Source organism: Ictidomys tridecemlineatus, chromosome 6 (assembly GCF_052094955.1).
Source record: "Ictidomys tridecemlineatus isolate mIctTri1 chromosome 6, mIctTri1.hap1, whole genome shotgun sequence".
NCBI lineage: Eukaryota > Metazoa > Chordata > Mammalia > Rodentia > Sciuridae > Ictidomys > Ictidomys tridecemlineatus.
Window position 1 is genome coordinate 122,891,727 of NC_135482.1, and position 20,577 is coordinate 122,912,303.

General features: G+C 41.3%; 1 protein-coding gene across 2 annotated transcripts in view; it reads left to right on the top strand.

Annotated features, from left to right (window-relative positions):
• Positions 1-20,577, top strand: part of Cryl1 (crystallin lambda 1) — a 131,249-nt gene that overhangs the window by 93,399 nt on the left and 17,273 nt on the right. For both annotated transcript variants that reach the window (XM_005338618.4, XM_078015704.1), the window contains exons 4-5: positions 5,664-5,825; positions 10,509-10,703. In XM_005338618.4, the coding sequence (XP_005338675.1) occupies positions 5,664-5,825; positions 10,509-10,703 (357 nt within the window). The remainder of the gene's footprint in view (positions 1-5,663; positions 5,826-10,508; positions 10,704-20,577) is intronic.

Consider the following 20,577-nt stretch of genomic DNA (forward strand, 5'->3'; position numbering starts at 1 on the left):
ACTTAATTTATTTATTTTTAATGTGGTGCTGAGGATCGAACCCAGCATCTTACACATGCTAGGCGAGCACTCAACCGCTGAGCCACAACCCCAGTCCTTAATCTCATTTTTAAAAGAGGAAAACTTTACATAAGCTGAAACAAATGTTTGTTTGTTTTTTAAAGAGAATAAGAGTTTGGTTCTTTTCTGTGACATAGATAAGGACGAGAGATTCAGTGAATAAAAAAAGAAATCAGGAAAAAAAGAGGCAAATATAATGTCTAGTATCAAAGCTAAATAAAACAAATGTGGTTAAAGGATAATTGTATTACTAAAATAATGGAAATAGCCAGAATGTCTTCTTTAAAAAGCCATAAAATTCCTACCTGAAGCTTGTAAATCCAGTTATTCTTAAAAATCTCTATTCTTAGTCTAAGTATTTTCCCTTATTGCAAACTTCTTGTCCCAGCAACTAGAGAGAGTGTATCAATTTAAGATGAGAAAACTGCCTTTAAAATAACTTTTTAAAGCTCTGTTTCATTTTTGCCACTATAGGCATAAATAACTTTACTTCTTGGTTCCTACTGTAGACAGATGGATTAATGAGAATTGCCACATCACAGACTGAGGTCACTGATGGATATGAGTTAATGTTAATCCATAGACAGAGAAAATGAATTACATAAAAAAATAACTTGTGTAGTCCTCACAAAGCCTCATTTGTCAACTGGAATTTAATGCTCTTCCTCTTTGATCATAAATAGACCTAGTGATTGCCAGCTACTGTCACTTACTGAAGTCCCTCAAAACTGACATATTTATTTACCATTTTTCATCTTAAAAATTCATTCCTTACACCTCACTTGAAGAATCTTTCTTCAGTTTTGTGTTTTATGCTATTCCCAGCACTTTGTTTTAAAAAACAAATAAACTCAATTTTCCTCATGAGAAATATTAGAAGTATGGTCAAACTATAGGATAATTGCAGTCTTAAATAGTTTTTTAAATTGTGGGTTTTTTTTTCATGTCAAGCATTTAAGTTTTAAGTAAATGATTTATAAATAGTGCCAAAATATTACTGGAATGAGGATGGGAATAGACACATAGCAGGAGAACAACGAAGCCCATGCCAGGCTCTCCTCCTGTGGGTTTGTGGTAACCCTGAGAAAGGACTGATCTTTAGATTAAAGCAAACAACAATGATCCTTGCAAGTGGAACACCTAAGCCCCAGGAAGTTAATTCCTAAACATACTCGATACAGATTCTTACTTTGAAAAGTTCTCTCTTGATTGCGTATGATTTGTCCTAGATGACTATAGAAATCTGTACATAACTTAAAGTAGTTTACAGAGAAATTCTAGTAGCAATTTTAAAGTGAGAAAGAGACATGGCTAGAAATCTCTACAGTCATATGCAACTTTGAACTTGATTTTTAAGGGAAAAAATGAGCTACTGGTTAGGGCAGTGCCATAGATTGCCTGTGATGTTGAAACTAATTTACCCTTTGCCTTTCTTTCTTTCTCTCTCTCTTTAAAAAACATATTATACTACTACTTCTAGAACAGGAAACCTCCTCCCCTCTTCCTCTCCCTTTTCCCCTCCTCCTGTTCACCTGTTGAGAAGTGTAGTCATAACAGTCTATTAATCTGAGAGAATTGAGATTGTACTCTTGGAAGAAACTTGGAAGAGAAGCTGGGGGTGTTAATTAGACAGATTGAAGCTGGAGATTCAGCTGATGTTAGCAGAAAGATAGTGATGTAGATTGCTTTCATCTTCAACCTAAGCGTGAATTCCCTTCTGCTGCCATGATTACAGCAAGACTTTGGCTCCTCTGTCTTTTCTAGCCATGTCTCTTTCTCACTTTAAAATTGCTACTAGAACTTCTTTGTAAACTACTTTAAGTACAGAAGTCCTTTAATTTGGTTTTTCTTTCTGGAAAACATATTGAAGATTGCTTCCAGATATTTGTCACAAGCAAATGTAGATTTTCTAGTGACAGACTGTCTATTTAAAATGCCTCAGTTGATTGGGGAAAAATCAACAACATTTCCTTTTTACTATTCATTTCATACATTTTTAGAAAGTATATGTTGCATAGCAAGTGAATAAATCTTCAAAAGTGCATGTTTACCAGCACTCTCTTCCCTGGGAGTTATCCAGGAAGCTGATTTGCTATGGCTGTTCTGATTTTCCAAAGTAGAATACGTGGGAATTAAATGAAATACCCAGGTGGCTTTTACTACTAAGAAAATACTAACATTTATGTGTGATCTACTTTTAACACACACACACACTTATTACCTGTAATACCATCATTCAGTTTCTTTGGGAAGGGCAAAAGGACAGCCAGTGAGAGTGAAGAGTGAGTAAGAGGAAGCTCTTTTTGATGTACCACCAATAATTGTAATAAGTGGGAAATTCTGTTGAATTTTACTTCCTAGCGTTTTGTTCTGTTTATCAAAACCTAGGTAGCCTATGGTGATGTTTGTGCATGACAATATTATTTGTTAAACATCTCTGTCTCTCAAAACAAACAAAAAGCAAGCAAGCAAACAAAAACCAGTGCTTCCTCTCATTTTTAAGAGATGCTCCCAACCTTTAATTAGGCCAAGGCAAGCTGATTATCTGTGGTAGTGATAGTAGTGAGTACCAACATTTACATTTGGGGACTTTCTCTAGAAAGAGCCCCTCAAAGACAGGATGGAGTTGAGAAGGCATAGACAGTGAATTTTCCAGTTCATGCTTTAAGGTAGGCAGTGCAGCTCCATGGGGTCCCATGTAGTGTGGCAGACCAGGGGTACCTGAATAAATAGAAAGTGATGAACTCAGGGTATGACATGGATAGAGGCCCAGCACATCTCATGCAATTGGGTTGCCTTTAGAAACAGCAACAAGAACAACCCAACTTCAAGCCAACGTGCCATTGGAAACCCTTACATAATTGTAGCAGGTTTGGGTTTCCTCTGGTTCAAGTTTTCTTGCCTCTTTGATAATCGGACGATCTGAAGAAAGGCATAGAATTTCAGGGGAGAATCTGCATGACAGGCGTACAATGAAGCCATTCACCACTGCTCTTTTTTATTAGCTTACACGGGATCTACATCATTCTTAGTCTCTGGCTTGGCTACAAGGCTCCATTTAAACTTAACCCAACTTGCAGACTTAACTGATCCAGGAATTACTCAATACGACTAGCCAGCTATTGTAGCTCTTTTTCCTCTTTTGATAAGGGGATTTAACACAATGGGCTTTACAGTTCTTAAATGACTCAGTTTTTTCCTTCTGTCTTTGAGTTGTGGTGCTTATATGACCTTTTGTTCTTAATAAAATTTCACGTGGCTTGATTATATTTTTTAAAAGTATAAACAAATACAATATTGACTCCCTCCCCTTTGAACAAAACTCTTTAAATCATATGTAGATGATATAGAAGTGAAATGAACATTCCAAATAGTTACATAGTTGATTTCAATGTTAGATACTACTATGTTATTAAGTATTTTATATCATTAAATCAAATTTGAAAAGATTTCCTTTATTTTTAAAGAGTGATTGTGGTATAATTTTTAGCAGTATTCCAACTCTGAATTTCTATTGTTGCACACTTCTGGTTAATTTCACTATGATGTTCACCACATTGGACGGTATTTAACATTTTAGTGAAGTTAGCCAGGTGGTTAGAGGCCCATGAAATGACCACAGTACCAATATACTTCTGTTTTCTGTCAGGACATTCTTGGTTGTCCCTGAGTAGCTAGGGAAGGGGAAATCCCAACATAAAGGTGGCCAAGAGACGCCACTCACTACCCTTTTTTTTAAGGGTAGTAAGTACCCACACTTTGGATCCACATTTCTCAGAATAGTGGTTCCCAAATATTAGTCAGAAGAGGAATCCTCAGAGTGGTTGGTAACAATGCAGATGCCTGGACTCCACCCCTGGTCATTCTGATTCAGTAGGCCTGAGAATTTGCATTTTTAACAAGAACTCAGTTGATACTGACTGGTAGTTATTGGAACATAGTTAGATTAGTGGTGCTAAAGTCACCATGAATGTTGGGAGTCCATGCGTCCTTTCTTAGAGTATCTGTTGCCCCCAGGTGAGCAGGGACCCACCTTGGGTAGGAGTGAACCCCAGTGTGATCCCTTGAGGGGCAGGTGGCAGGAGGGACAGAACAGCTGCAGTCTTTCCAGAGTGTCCGAGCAGCTCACACATCCTCCTCCTGTTCACCTCCACCACAGGACCCCATGGTCCACCTCATCCTGTGTTCCCAGGAACATGCACCATCCGTGGGTCAACACTGGTTTGTGGGGATGTCATCTCACTCTCACTTAAGCTTTGTGATGACAGTTTCAGAGTGGTTGTTATGTACAATAATGAATCTAAATTTACTTCTCTATCACCCCTCCCCGCCCCTACTAAAGCAATTTTTAGTTGTTAGAAACAAAGTTCTTTTTTCAGAATTAGAAATGAATTCTCAAGAAGACTTTTGGGAATCGTGGATGTAACATGTTTGTTCATTTCATGAGAATGAGATTTTTCCTTGAAGATAGGTTGAGCCGATGCTCAGAACAGATAGGGGAAATAAGTGGTAATGACACTGTCGAGGTTTACAGCCGTTTGTTGGAGGTACTATTATGAGTTATGTTGCAGTATCCACCCCTGTATAGCTGGCAGACTTTTTCTGATGAGAATTTTCAGTTGGCAGACTTTACTGGCTTCCATTGCTCTTCTCTCTCCTTTCTTCCCCTTCTTTCTTTTCTCCCCTCTCGAGCCCTCCCTCCTTTGTCTGTCTGTTTCTCTTTCTTTCTGTGCAGCTAGGGATTAAACCCAGGGCTTTGTGCCTGCTAGGCAAACACTCTACCACTGAGCTGCGCCCCCAGATCCCTGGTAGATTTTTTTTATTATAAGAATTTTCAGACCTACACAAAACAACAAACTCCCGCGTATTCATCACTCCCTTTCCAGAGTTCTCAAGATTTCTCACATATCTTTAGCAACCTTTTCCATTTTAAAATTTTGCTTGTAGTTTTGTAGGGGATAAAAAAAAGTACTCTTTTCCTCACCTATCACAAGATTCAAGGCTGAGACCCCTGTACACAATATATTTTTAATAAAAGTACACAATATATTTTTAATAGAAGTTTTATATGACATGGGAGCTTTCAGAAATGAAGACACTCATTGCTCCCCCAACCCCCCCCCAAAAAAAACCCAAACAAACAAAAAAACAGGGAAACCAGTGTATTTTTGTGCTCAGTTTAGATGAAGAGTGGACAGTCATGTAGAATGTGACTGGACAAAGAGGGATGTCCTAGTGTTCATGAAGTGGGGGATTCAGCAAGACCTGTTTGTTCAGATTCTTCTGTATGTCCTTGTCTTCAGAGATAAGGACATTCCTTTCCCAGGTACAGAGAGGGCACCTCTGGAATGATAATCTTATGACCTGCCTTAAGGGAAGGCAGAGAACTTTTTATAGTCTGCTTTAGGAGAGAAGGCTGGGAAAAGGTTATGGAGATCTCTCCGCCTCAGTTTCAAATGCCAAGGTACTACACGATGGGGTAGTGTGCCCAGAACACTAGCATTTCCAAATTAATTCACTTTCAGAAAGAAGCAAACATACAATGCCTTGCTTGGGGCCTGTGTTTGGCAATCATGAGCTGTCATTAAATGTGTCCTTTCTAGGAATGTGTTCCTGAAAATCTAGACCTGAAGAAGAAGATTTTTGCTCAGCTAGATCGCATTGTCGACGATAGAGTCGTCTTGAGCAGTTCCACCTCTTGCCTGATGCCTTCCATGCTGTTTGCGGGTTTGGTGCACGTGAAGCAATGTATCGTGGCTCATCCTGTGAGTATTTTAAACCTGGGAGCCAGGTGCGGTGTATGTGCCTGTTGTTCAAGCTACTCAGGACAATGAGGCAGGAGAATCACTCAATCCTAGGAGTTTGAGGCCTGTCTGGGCAACATAGCAGACTCAGAAACTGGGAGAATTGATTGTATCTCATTCCATTCATTCCATTTTTTGGAGGGGGATACAATAAATTCCAACAAATCTACTAGTATTTTAAACTGCTTTATTGGCATATAATTCACATGCCATGCAATCTGCTGATTAAAATCATATAGTTCATTAGTTTTTAGTATATTTAGACTTGTGAAATACTAGCATCTAAAAAAAGAATGTCTAAAAATCCGTTGGATTTTTATCTGTGTGCCTAAGGCGTCAAGGCATAGAATGAGCAATGTTTGAGGTTTTAGCCCCCGAGTAACTCATCATGTAGCTGAGGAGGCTGACAACTAAACAAGTAATTTCACCCCTGAAGTCAAACTGCTATGATAAAAATGCATATGTTGAATAGGATTTTGTAGACAAGTAACTTTTCTACTCAACCAATTCAGAATGAGGTCATTTTTGTTTAAGTACAGATCCTGGCCCACTTCTGAGATTGTGAGAGTCAGGTTTGGCTTTAAACCCTTCTTTTCCTATTGTTCCCTTTCTCCATCCATTGTAATCTACTAGGCAAACTTCCTTACTGTGAGTATGTTATGAGATTGATTGAGTAGTGGGTTCCAAATTGGCATGTGAGCACTCAAGGAATCTTTTTTGAGGTTAAGGTATTAATACTGGGAAAGATTTAAGGATCGCTCAGTGAATGACATTTGAGTCCTGACAGTGAGCTCAGCATGACCTTGGAGAACCAGGGCAGCCTGTTAGAGCAGGAAAGTTAACTTGGCCAAGCCATGATAAATATGATAGTACATAATGGGGGTCACACCCTTGGTATCACCCAGTCATCAGAGGTTAAGGGTAGGAAGAAGCTACACAGAGCAGCTGGGCCAGCCTGGATAGGATCTGGTTGGGCTGATGATGGAAAGAGTGTTTAACACTTGGGAACGGCATAAGCAAAGACCCTAGACCAAGAACGCACATAGGCCTATAGGATGTTAAGGAGACCAGTATGGCTGAGAGAGCCAACGTATTTGGGGATCAGTAGGAGAAAGTTGGAAGGCTCTAGAATATAGTTTAAGTATCCCTTATCTGAAATGCCTGGGACAAGAACATTCCAAATTTTGAAGTGTTTTAGATTTTGGAATATTTGCATTGACTTTATCAGTTGAGTATGCCTAATCCAAAAAAATGCCATATCTGATGTGCCTCTAAAACTCAGAACTTTTTAAGCTTCACATTTGTGCTCAAAAAATTTCAGATTTCTCCTAGGCATAGTGATTCACACCTGTAATCACAGTGATTCCATAGGCAGAGAGGCAGGAGAATCACAAGTTTAAGGCCATTGTTGGCAAATTACCAAGAACTTGTCTCAAAATAAGAAAAAAAAAAGGGCTGGGGATGTGGCTCAGTGATAGTGCTTCTGAGTTCCATTCCAAGTATCACCAAAAAAAAAAAAAAAAAAAAAAAAGCTTCAGATTTCTGGAGCAAGTTTGAATTTCAGATTTTAGGGTCAGGGATACTCAACTTATAGTTGGTTTATAGAAAACTGTATTACTCTGAAGAACTGAATCCAGCGAAGATGGGTCAGAGAGGGGAGCAATGACAACATAGGACATGTAGCTAAACATGCGTGACAGGGCCTAGGATTGAGTGTAGGGAAATTCCTCTTTTGAGCAACAGCAGTTGAGAGTGGGAGGTACCAGATTTGCTCAGAGAGGTAGATACCCATCAAATTTTATATGCCCAGAAGAGGAACTGCCTGGAATACCACTGAGCTGCTTAGTTACCATGCAAATGTAAGTGACGTTTGAACCAGGAGGGAGCCTATCTGAAAGCACCCAAATCAAGTCCCACGAAGCCTGTGACATCTTTCCTTCTATGGCATAGATGTGCCCACAAAAGGGCTCTTGGAACCTGTAAGCCACTATTTAGATTGTTAAACTGCTTGCTTCAGTGGAGAGTCTTTGCTTGTTAGAAAATTCCCAATTTCTAACCAGTATTTTTGCTTTTAAATTAGTTTTAAAAAATTAAAAAGAAAATCTAAACTAAATCAAATTGTCCAGAAATTACTTCTTATATTCTTTGACAAGACTTTTCCCACATCTGTTCAATTTTAAACTATCCAATGGGTAAGATTACTCCTGATTCACTTTCTTCTGTGCTACACACAGCAAAATCCTCTGACTAGTAGGATGGTCAATAACTTGAATAATGACATTTTTTTCCATCATCCCTATTGTCTCATCCAGGTACTGTTTGCTTTTACTTATTTAATCAAAGACAAAGAGCAGAGTTAAAGCAAATCCAAACCTTATTGCCAAAATTAATCTCTTGTTGCTTTTATGAAGCATTTTTAATCAAAACTAATGTTAATTAAAAGCAAATCAGATAATCCAAGTTAACCATCTTCAGAATTTTATTTCTTCATTTTTCAGTCATTCCACTGGCATCTACGTGAATGGAGGGAAATAATCTTGAATAAGTTGGACAGGTAGTCTTAAGTAGTTAAGAACCATTGATAAACTTTGAGGATCCAGAGTTTCCCAGGCCAGAAAGGAGAAGTTGAGTGCCTGGCTCCCATCCTCAGTCTTTCAGGTGTCAGTTATCTTTGTCTGGACAGGAAATAGGATGAAAGAGGAGGCGGCTTCATGCTCCTGAAAGGCCCTGGCAAAAGGAGACATTCAACAATTGCAAAAGACTCCATCTCCACCCCAGCACAGAGAAGTCACTAGCCAGCATGTTGTGACATCCACATGTTCTCTCAGGCACCTTTTATAGGAGTTAAAGCACCTTTTACTCACCTTCCTCAGCACCGGGAGGTGAGTGGAAGGTGCTGACAGGGTAGGCATGTGGTGTCAGTGCAGAGTAGTTTAGTGTGGGCTTCCTAGACTAAAGTCAACAAAAGGGGCTGTGGGTGGACATCACACATGAAAGGCCCAGGAAGATGGGTATTAACACAGCCATTCTCTCTATTCTGAACATTCTTCCTTTCATTTTTTTTTTTTTTTTGTGTGTGTGTGTGTGTGACTTTCTTCATCTACTTCATCTCTCTGAGGTGATGACTCCAGAATTCTGGTGGACAGGAGTTAGATATAACAGTATGGCCCCTGGAGCATGTTAGTGAAGGACTGTCTGGAAGTTGCATTTCATCTCAAAACCTACTGTTACTTAGAATCTGTGTCAGCCAGCAGTCAAAGCAGGAGAGGGTTCTACTGATACTTTAGCCACACTCTACAAAGTCTTCCCTTCTTTTTCCTTCCTGAGCTCAGTTTGGGGAGCATGATGGACTGGTGGATGTGATAGAGGTCTCCTTAGCCCCCCAGTCCTTTGCTCTGTGAATGATGCTCTCTGGAAGGGGGCAGCCTGCCTGCAGACAGTACAGCCAGAAAAAGAGGCATTGTTTTTAGGATGCATGGCCCCAAACATGTATCTGGTCTACCACTGAGCTCCAGTGCTGCCTAGAATTAGATCAGGGCCTGCTTCCTGCTGTAAAGTACCAGGAGGCTCCCCCAGCCACCTTTGCCCACACTTGTGTCTTTTCTGATGCACCCTTCTGTCTGACACACAAACCATTTGCCCTTGTGTTGGTTGTCATGTACATATTTGGTTTATGAGCTTGCTGCTTGTAAGAGCAGGTGTGTTTCTGTGCATTTCTTTGTATATCTGTATGGTAATGCCTGGTCCAAGCTTGGTGCTGCTGCTGCCCAGAGGATGCCCTTTAGCACTCTCTGTGAGATGAGAGGACCAACTACAGAAAGTAGCAAAACACAGAGGTATTCAATACTCTCCACCACTCATCTTTAGCCTGTGTTTTCATCCTGGGAAGGGGAAAAGGAATCTGCCCCCTCCTCTGCTGTATGTGGATGAATTGTCAATGGTCTGGCTGTCTCCTGGGAGGGCTGGCTGCCTCTCCTATGGGGCTGACTGGTTCCATGTGCCCAGAGAGGGTGAAGGAAGCCTGTGTTGGCGCGCTGTGCTATCTGCAATCACATGCACCAGGCTCTGTTTCAGATACCCGACAGGAGGAAGAATGCTCCCCTTGTGCCTGGCCCAGCCTAGGCTCCTACAGAGCCTGGCAGCTGCAGCCCCTCTCTGTACCTCCGGCCACGCGCACCCTGCCTGGGCTGAGCACAGGGACCATCCCCGGAAACTTTGGAGAAACTGCCTCCTTTTCTGAGTGTTTGACTTCCAAATTCCTGGGGGATGTGTCTCCTAGTCTGCCTCGCAGTCTTATAGCAGAAGGGCCCATCAGAAAGGAAAGCGTTGAAGACAGTGTGTTTGTCCCTCAACCTTTCTAAGCAGGAGCCCTTTGACTCACTCCTCTCCTCTCTCTCTATTGCTTGAAACACAAGGGGCCCCATCACTGTTGATAACTATGCAGTTCTGTGCTCAAATTCTCTTTCCTCTCTTCTTGTGAATGCATTGCTTTTTCAAGTGTTTTGTTATTAGACACTGAATCTAAGGCCTTTCCAAAGATACACCCACCCCCACCCAGACCATTTGGGATAGGTGGGCCCAGTCAGCCAGAGCCACACTCCCCAGAGCATCTCCTTGACCCTTCTTCTCTCTCCCTCTCCCAAGGTGAATCCTCCATATTATGTCCCACTGGTCGAGCTGGTCCCTCACCCAGAGACGGCCCCTGCAACAATGGACAGAACCCACGCCTTGATGAAGAAGATTGGACAGTCCCCTGTGCGAGTCCTGAAGGAGATTGACGGCTTTGTCCTGAACCGCTTACAGTATGCAATCATCAGTGAGGCCTGGAGGCTGGTGGAGGTGCCTGTGCCCTGCCCCCCTACCCCCCACTTTCCACAGTTGAGCAGGACAGCAGAAGTGACTTCCTCAGACACCCTGGGAGCTGGGAAAGTCAAAGGGCACTTGATGCTGCTTTCTCTATTCCAGAGATGCAGGGCAAGCTTTGGAAATCAAATGTCACATTGCAGTTCATTGTCTGTTCAAAAGATTCCTCTCTTACAGTCAGTCATTTGATATCGGGACACGATGAAAGACCTCTCTCCTGCCCTTTCATAGCATTTCCACATAATTACCCGGGTGAGACACACTGCATTTTCCCACAGACTCATGTTTTATCCCCTCACTGAGTGTTAAAATTTTTCAGGAGGAAAAAAATTATATTTTGCGCAAGGTAAACTTGTACTCCCTGAAGAAACTCAACTTATTTCAAGAATTTGGAGAAGAAATTAAATAAGCATAAAACTTGTTAGTAATAGGAAATATATATATTATATGTGTGTTGACCACATCCATCCACTGGTCCTATATTTGTGGACTCAAGTAACCGTGGATCAAAAATATTCAAAAACTAGATCTGTTTTGAACATGTATAGTTTTTTCCTTGTAATTATTCCCTCAACAATGAAGTTGAACATCTGTTTATACAGTATTTACATGGAATTACAAATCACTTAGAGATAGTTTAAAGTATGCAGGAGGATGTTTGTAAGTTGTATGCAAATACTATGCCATTTTATATATGAGACTCAGATTTTGGTATCTGCACAGGTCCTGGAACAATCCCCCATGGATACATGTGAGTCCCTACACACCTAGCTGTGTACATTACCATGCCCATTTATGTGAGGATCCATGATCTCTGGCAGGGGAGAGTCAGGGCTGCCCTAGGACATGGAGAGTCAGGCCATCTGGCTTTTGCCTAGCTTCTACATGGGTCAAGCAAACTGTGCCCGCACCAGTTTCTTAGAAACATGGTAGAATATGTAAGGGTTTGCCCAATCCTCAGGCAGGGAGGGCTGTTGCTTGGCTTGAACCATCTGCACCTGGCTTGGCCCCTCAGTTCCTTGTTGTGACTCGCAGGGCTGCACACCAAACCTCACCTGAGACAGGAACCAGGAAGCCACCTGTGTTTCAGCTTCCTTGGGTGTTGTTTTTTAAGCTTCCCAGCAGTTACTTCAGATTTCAGCAGAGGTGCATGTTGTACGTGACCCTCCCACTCCTTGCTCCTGGTGTTTGGTCAGATCCCTGAGACATTCATCATCTGACAGCCCCATGCACCTGGCACACAATGGGCTCAGTGCTGCAACTCACTGAGTAAATTTGCTTAATGCTCCCACACCTGCAAGATACAGTGCTGGGATTCTCACTGCTACATTGGCTATTTTAATTTCTTAGTACTTGTAGAATATTCTCAGATATCAGTCAGTGTTAGGGCATTTTAAAGAAACACTGAACATCAAGTACCCACTTTGAGATCTATTTAAAATATCCCTACTTGCCTGGAATAGGACAACAATTTAATGGACCACAAGAACAATTCAATACTGCAGTAAAACATTTGCATTGTGGGGCAGCAATTTAAAATTTTTACTTGCAAGGTATTTTAGTGTCTTGCTGTCTCCCATCTGAAAGATGAACCAACTCTAGGAGGAATTTGGAGACTCTGGTCAGAGAACTGGGCAGGAGGCAAACACAAAGATTTTTTTAAAATTTATTTTAACCAGAACTGGTTTCAGTTTGGAAGGTCCCAGCAAAATTTTGGTGTCTCCTTTTACAGTTGGAGGAGGGCGGACTGGAGGTGCTGTTGAGTTTGCTGTTTTGGAAGTTCTTGTTGGTTTGTGTTGTCCACCATTCATTGAATTGTCCTGTTTCCATGGGTTCATGGCAGACTGCATATAGTTGTATTATTGGCTTGTAGAATATTCTCACCCTTAGTTTTCAGGGATGATATAACTCCTGAGAAAGTAAATTCAGCATGTGGCTCTGCATTGCCTGCTACGGGGACTCATGCCTGGAGTCCACATAAGGAAGTGAGTGTTATATCTGACAGGATATAGTTGGTTCCAATATAAGACGCAGCCAACAAAAATGAGAAAGTTAAGGAAGTGTGAATAAAACCCAAAGACTTGCTTTTCAGGAAAGTCTAGAAGATAATCTTTTCTCAAAAACAAAAATGATCTGCAGATAGTTAGGATTAAGGCCGATTTAGAAACTATAGGTGCATCTCTCCAGGATGTGGGGAGGGGTAGGTTGGGAGTACAGCATGGGCAGCTTTCAGCTTCCATGGGGGTGGGTGCACAGAGAAGGGTATGGAAGAAGACTGGGACCTCTGATATTGTACCTACTTTGATCATCTGTGCACAGTGGCAGCTCCCTGGCTGGCTACCCAAGAACTCTAGCAGATATGGGAAGACATGTTTACCTACTCCTGAAGCAGCTGCTGATATGGGCTTCTGAGGGTCCACGTGGATGCCTTCTTTTCTGTAAGGCTCCAGGGTTTTGAAACATGCCAGGGCCATGTTTCATCTCAAGGTTGCCCGAGATAAATCTTCTCCATAATTATTGTGCCAGCTTCAGAGTGTCTTTCACTTAGAAGGCAGCAGTGTACCTAGTGTTGTACCCATTAGGTGGATTGATATAAGTATGATTGACTACTGTGTGAATTTCTTGCCAGAAAATCCATGCTGCTTATCTCCAGATTCTGCAAAGCAGCAAAGGTTAGAAAATTTATCCAGAGCTACACCCTTCCCTGCTGAAAATCTGCATACGTGCTCTGAGCCAGGTCTAGGTGAGAGTTAAATGACACCCCTCTGACTCACAACTTCGGAGCCAGTCGAACTTGAATTTATGTTTTGGTATTTGTCAACAATTGAATTTGAACTTAGATTTGAGTTTTTTCCCAATTTACTTCAAAACTTTTAAGAGCAACTTTAATATCAAAAAGTAGACCTAGGAATGGTTTTATAGTACACTTTTAAGTTCATAAGATCCATAAGCCTTGCAGACCCCCTCTACCCTCTGTACTAAGGATGGAACCCAGGGCCTCATGCATGCTGGGCAAACACTCTACCACTGAACTGTACCTCAAGCCCCTTTGCAGAGCTGCTGCTTTTTGCAAGCAAGGACTGGGCTGAGTACCACTTGTAGCCAAAATTGCCTGACACTTGATACTGGACTGCAGAGAACAGAATGAGCTTTCAGATTGGGGAGTTGCCCCCTCCAGGACTCCACATGGATGCTGTCTCATTATTTCATAAAGCAAGTTGAAAATGGACAGGGTCTTTTATACTTGACCCAAGCTTGGTGCATCCATCAGTTAGAGCTAGGGTGCTTTTCAAGGTAAGAAAGGTACCAGGTGACTTAGCTAGGGCGTAAAGGGAGTCAGTTAGAAATAGGCCTGTGAGCCTTTGGGAGGAATGTTGTTCTCTGACATCTTTGGACAGCTCTTAGCAAATCAAATTCAAGTATGAATTTCCCAGGGTCTGACCCTAAGTTGGGATCTGGGCTCAAGGAGGACAGGCAGTGGGCTTAACTTGAATGAGGGTTTGCGTTTCCACCCAGCATGGCCATGTCTTTGTGTTGATGTGGAAGGAGCACTCACAGGGAATTACATTGATTGATTAATGTTGAACCAGCCTTGCCCAGAATAAATCTCACTTGCTCATGGTATATCATTCTTTTCTTAAAATCTAAGTTTTTGGTTTTAATTGACAATAATTGTGTACACTTATGTGGTACACTATGATGGTTTGATATATGTTTGATGCATTTTGGAATAATGATATCAAGCTATCACATCCATCACTTCACACACATCTTTTTGAAATGAGAACGTATAACTTCTATTCTTTTAGCAGTTTTGAAATACATCACACAATGTTAATAGCTATGATCATCATGCTGTACAGTAGGTTTTGAAAACTTATTCCTCTTAATTGAAACTTCATGCCTTGAACAGTGTCTCTACATCCCTCCTCCCTAGGTAACTTACCTTTCTACTCTCTGCTTTATGAGTTCATCTCTTTTATTTGTGTTGGGTTTTTTTTAACATTTTTTTTTTTTAGTTGTTGATAGAACTTTTCGAACCCAGTGCCTCTCACATACTAGGCAAGTGCTCCACCACTGAGCCACAAGCCCAGCCCCTATGTTTGGTTTTTGGGTACTGGAGATTGAGCCAAGGGGCACATATCCACTGAGTCACATCTCCAGATCATTTTTATTTTGAGACAAGGTCTCACTAAGTTGATCAGGAGCTCACTAAGATACCGAGGCTTGTTTTGAATTTGTGATCCTCCTTCCTTGGCCTCCTGAGCTGCTGGGATTAGACATGCACCACTGTGCCTGGCAGTTCACCACGTGTAAGTGAGATTATATGGTGTTTTTTGTGCCCAGCTTATTTCCTTTAGCATAATGTCCTCCAGGTCTGTACATGTATGCATATGATTGCAGAGACAGAATTTTTTTTTAAGGCTGGGTAATAGTCCATCATGAACATACACCACATTTTCTTTATCCATTCATCTACTGATGACACTTAAGTTGATTTGAATCTTGATTATTGTGCATATGCTGCAATGAACATGAGAACATGGATATATTTTCAACATACTGAATTCAGTTCTTTTGGTTATGTGCCCAGAAGTGGGATTGTGGGATCTATTTTTTAGTTTTTTGAGGCACCTCTATCCTGTTCTTCATAATGGCTATATTAATTTACATTCTCACATGGTATGTCATTTGTTTTAGTCATTGCTGGGTTCAATTTGCTTATGTTTTGTTGAGAATTTGTTTGCATCCAAACTCATAGGAGATGTTATCTATAGGGATTTGTTTGTTTGTTTGTTTTTGGTACTATCTTTTTTTTTTTTTTACTTTAATATCAAGGAGGCACTGGCTGCATAAAATGAGTTGGGAAACTTCCTTGTCTTTTCCAGAAGAGATTACACAGATTAATTTTTCTTAATTGTTTCTTAATTTATCTTGTTTGGTAGACTTCTGCAGTGAAACCCTATGGCCCTGGAGAATTATTTTTTGGGAACTTTTAAATTAAAAACTCAACTTCTTTAATGACTATAGAACTATTCAGCTTGTCTGTTTCATTTTAATTAAATTTGAATGATTTGTGGTTATTGACAAATTGGTTCATTTCTTCTAAGGTATTGAATTTATGAGTATAATGTTGCTGGTAGTACTCCTTTTTATCCATTTAATGGATATATGGTCTGTAGTGATATCCTTAGTTTTGTTCCTGAAAGTGGTGATTTTTGTCTTTTGTTTTTGTTTTTGTTTTGTTGGGTTTTTTTGTCATATTGCTAGAAATTTATCAATTTTATTGATTTTTTTAGAATAACAACTGCATTAGTCAGCTTACATTACTGTAACAAAATATCCAAGATTACCAACTTAAAAAGAGGAAAGGTTTATTTTATTTATTTTTTATCTTTTATTGATTTTAAGGAAAGGTTTATTTTAGCTCACAGTTTTGGAGGTTTCAGACCACAGTTGATGGGTGCTATTGCTTTTGGTCCTATGGCAAGGTAGCATATCACAACAAGAGCATATAGCAGAGGAGGTCCATTCACTTCATACTGGTTGAGTGCAAAAAAGAGGAAGAGCAAGGTGTAGGGTCCCGATACTCCCATATGAGGCCACCTCTAGTGACCAGAAGACCTCCCACTTGGCCTCACCTCTTAAAGGTTCCACCACCTTCCAATAGCAGCAAATTGTGGACTAAGTTTTTACCACATGGGCCTTTGGGGATCATTTAAGATCCAAAGTACAGCAAAAATCTTTTTCATTTCATTGATTTTTTTTCTCACTTTTTCCCCTCTGTTTTAAATCTCAGGGACTAACTTAGGGCATATTTGAATCCTGGAAGTCAAGCATCAAACAGAAATTTCAAGGAAGACAGGGGTGGGAGGGAGGACTTCCCATTGTCACATCCATGTGGGGGATCATGAAAGTGACACCAAACTGCAGCATCATTTCTAGATCAGAAAGAGAGGAATAAGAAGCACTATCCTACTATCCTGTCTGGTCTTTGTGCATCCTAGGCTATGATATACTGACTTGCCATCACCCATCCACTATCCATCCCTATCCACACAGCCCTGTAAGCACCTCAGCTCTTCTGGAGTAAAATGAGCACCCAGTGTCCAAGGGAATGAAGGATGTAGGGTCTGTTGTATTGTCTCATAGGTGTTCGGTCCCTTTTCTCCTCTTTAGTTTGTCTTCAGATTTGAGATAGGGCATCCCTTTGCACACTGGGAAATGCCAGCGAGGCATGTCTGAGTATTGTCTAGTAGCACTTATTCCCCTGAAAAAGTCAGAGTCACCAGGTCATAAGGTCCTGCTGGTCAGGAGTACAATTTCAAGTTCATATTCCTAAGACATTAACACAGTGAGGGAAATTGTGTTGTGATGAAAAACCTGGATAAAAGCTGAGTTTGTTGTCTATAAATTCTTACCCTGTTGGGATGGATAGGTGGAAGAACAGGAACAGGTGAACAGGAGACAAACGCATACAGATTTATTACCATGCACAGGAAAATCACAGGACAGTGTGTGCCCAATAATTCCATGAGGTTAGGATGCCTAATACCCTTCTTTGCAGGAGAGTGGGAAAAGGGGGAATATGGGCCATTTTGAGGTACAGTAAGTGATTTGTAGAGGAATGAATGGCCTGGGAGACAAATAGTGATCTGTAAACAATCCTCTTTGAAAGCTGACTAGGCACAGGAGACAGATAATAGCTTGTGACAGTCTCTCCAGGTGCAGTCTCTCCATCTTTGTTCCTGTGATGAGTCTAGTTAATGAAAAAATGTGTGTGGGCTGCAGGGAAGAGGGGCTGTTGACCAAAGGCAGTTGTTTTCTTCTTTAGCAAGCCCAGTTTTCAGGCAGATAAGGGAATATCAGAGTGAAGCCTCTTCTGGCATCTACTGATATCCAGGACCAATACTAGGGTAGCATATTGTGAGATGTTCCCTGTGCCCCTTTATCCCTGAGCTGCAGAAATTCAGTTCTTAGCTTTTTGACCTGCCAGGGAGGGTGTAGTCTGCACTACCTGGATAAGACTCCTAGAGATTCAAGAATTTTGTCAGTGAGTTTCATTTCAGACACAAATGTCAATGTTGAGGGAATTATTCCAGTTTAATAAAGTGTGCCTCTAGGGTCTTGTAGTCATATTGGCAGATGAAGCTTCTCTGGAAACTTCTTCATGGGCTTCTGTTGAATATCATTGATGTGATGTTGTAGAAACTAGGAGTCAGCACAGGACACCATGGAGAATTGTCTGCTCATCATGGTCACCTCAGTCTGTGTAGTGTTTCAAAATTTGAAAAGTACTTCCCTTTCCATTTCACATGATTTCCAGATATTTTAAAATCAGCTCTTAACAAAGAGAGGCACATTGTTATTTTTTCCTTTACATATTTATTTATAAAAAATAAAAATCACAGGAATAAAGATGCCCAAGAAGTTAAATGCCTTGGTCTGCTCTCCACAGCCTGGTAGGGAATTCAGACCTGTTCTGCTGCATGTCTGCATTCATGAAGTCAGGATGATAACAAGCCTGTTTTTTATGGGGGAAATGATGAGGATTAGGGAGGTTGTGTGTCCAAAGAGCTCAGCCCAATGCCAGGCACAACATTTATAATAATGTTATTTTTTGAACCCATCATTCTTTTTTGTATGCAACAGCCATCACCTGTAGCACTCTGAGCTGAAGTACTTTTTTAGTTGTAGATGGACACAATCCCTTTATTTATTTATTTATTTATTTATTTTTATGTGGTGCTGAGAATTGAACCCAGTGCCTCACACATGCTAGGCAAGCACTCTACCACTGGACCACAACCCCAGCCCTCTTCTTTCTTTATATAAAACAATGTTAGTCTGGGCTTCATTTTCTACATTCACACAAATCCCCAGAAGTTTCCTTCTCATACACCCAGCATTCTGATCAGGAGGCTGTCAGAGTAAGCAGCCTGCATGCTCTGTCCTTTTGGACCATCTGGGTTTTACTTGACATGGGGACTTTGCCTTGGTGACAGAAGAAATAAAACCAAATTAGTTGAGCAAATAAACAGACAAAGCTTTTATGATGGCTTCTACCTGAGACGAGACACTGCACTGACAGGATAGTGTCAGGCTGACTCTCAGGACAAAAGAAAGTTAGTTTTATTCATTTGTGTGAAAGTGTGGTAGAATCGAGCTAGAGTTTAGGAATGTTAATTGGCTGTAGGTACATTTCAAAAGGTGTTTTTTGTTTCCTGGGTGAAAACTTTAACCTTGAAGGAGTTTTCTGGTCATACTGGTGATAATCATCCCATCTCATGTGGATGTGGCACCCTGTGTAAACATGTCTGTCTTGTGATGAGGATGAGTTGGGTAGCTGTTAAGAGAATACACAGGTGGAAGTGAAGAAAACAAATCATGGCAAATACCAAGTCAAGGGCCCTGAGAATCTTCTGTTTTGCTGACTCCTCAACAGTAGGATCCTGTGGGTTGTTTGTCCTTGGAGAGTAACGGTGAGAGTGACCTGGTTTTAATGGTAAATCTGATTTCTAAGGCTGGTAGACCTTTGAGAGTGAGTGAAAGGGTCAGGAAGTCACATGTTATGATATTAATAGCTAGCTAGTCGTGAGTTAAGGTGGGATAGTGGGGAAGAGTACATGCCATGCATGTAGTTAAGGCCCAGGAATGCGTTTGTCCTTTGTCCCCATGGTGGTCCCTGACTGTTTGATGGAGAGGCTTTTTCTATAAACCAACCAGGACAGGAGGCGCGTGACATTTGCCAGTTACTCAGACATTTACTCTCTGGAATAACCGTAGTACAAATCAAGACTTCTGATGGGGGGAAAGCAGGCAGCAGGGCAGACTAGGCTAAATCCCCTTGTTTTTCAGACTTTGGGGTCAACAAAAGTGAGAGCAGCCTTGTGGCTTGAGGCAGCAGAGGCTTAACAAGAGAAAGCTTGTTCCAGGCAGCCGTCTACAGGCCCTGGAAGGTGGGATGATGCTAGAGATGTTTCTTCAGAGGGAATACTTGGGGAATGCCATGGGGTGCTTTGGGCTGTGGCTCACCTGGAATGTGCCCAGTGGGAAAAAGTTGAGGCTTGAGTAAAATATTACCGCAGAGACATGGATGACATCTGCCTGTGTGCTTGGCAAGAAGAGTCATGTAGAGTGATGGGCCGGTATGTAAAGGGAAGTCAGAGGAGCCGAGAAAGACCCAAGCCCCAGCCTGTCACACCACACCCTCAGCTGGAGCGTTTTCTGATGGTTTTTTTTTTTTTAATCCAATTACAAGCTTTTTTTTTCTTTAATAATATATAGAGTGAAAAAATGATAATAAAAAAAGTGGCTGAGTAAGCCTCCATGGTTGCTTGGAGAGTTCTGGTTTTCTCTCTCAGAGCTGCTCTGAGCCTTACTTCCTTTCAGAAACAACCTTTGTTCCTGGTCTGTTCCTCCTTCCAGGCTCTGCCGGAGGGCTTTCCTCTGCTTCTTGCTCAACTGGCCCCTTGCATGCCCATCCTGCTTTCCTTCCTGCCCATCTGTCTGTGCCTTCTCTTCTGTGTGTCTGCCCACTGTTCCCAGTGCAGGTGCACCAGAGTTGCAACCTCCTACTTCCAGTGTGTCTGAAATTACCATGCCTTCCTTTTTTCTTTCTCACCCAGGCAAAATCCACCCAGCAAAATATTTCCCAAGATATTTTTCTGCTACTGCTGCATTACATATACCATCTCCCAAAAATACAACCCAGGGACTAATAGTCATGGGACTGTGGGAACCTAGGCACACTCACCTCTCCGCCTCCTTCACACTCTTGGGCCCATTGTTCTTTCTGTCTCAAGTATTTGTCTTGCTTATCTCCTAGAGTCAGAGTAGTCAGTGTGTC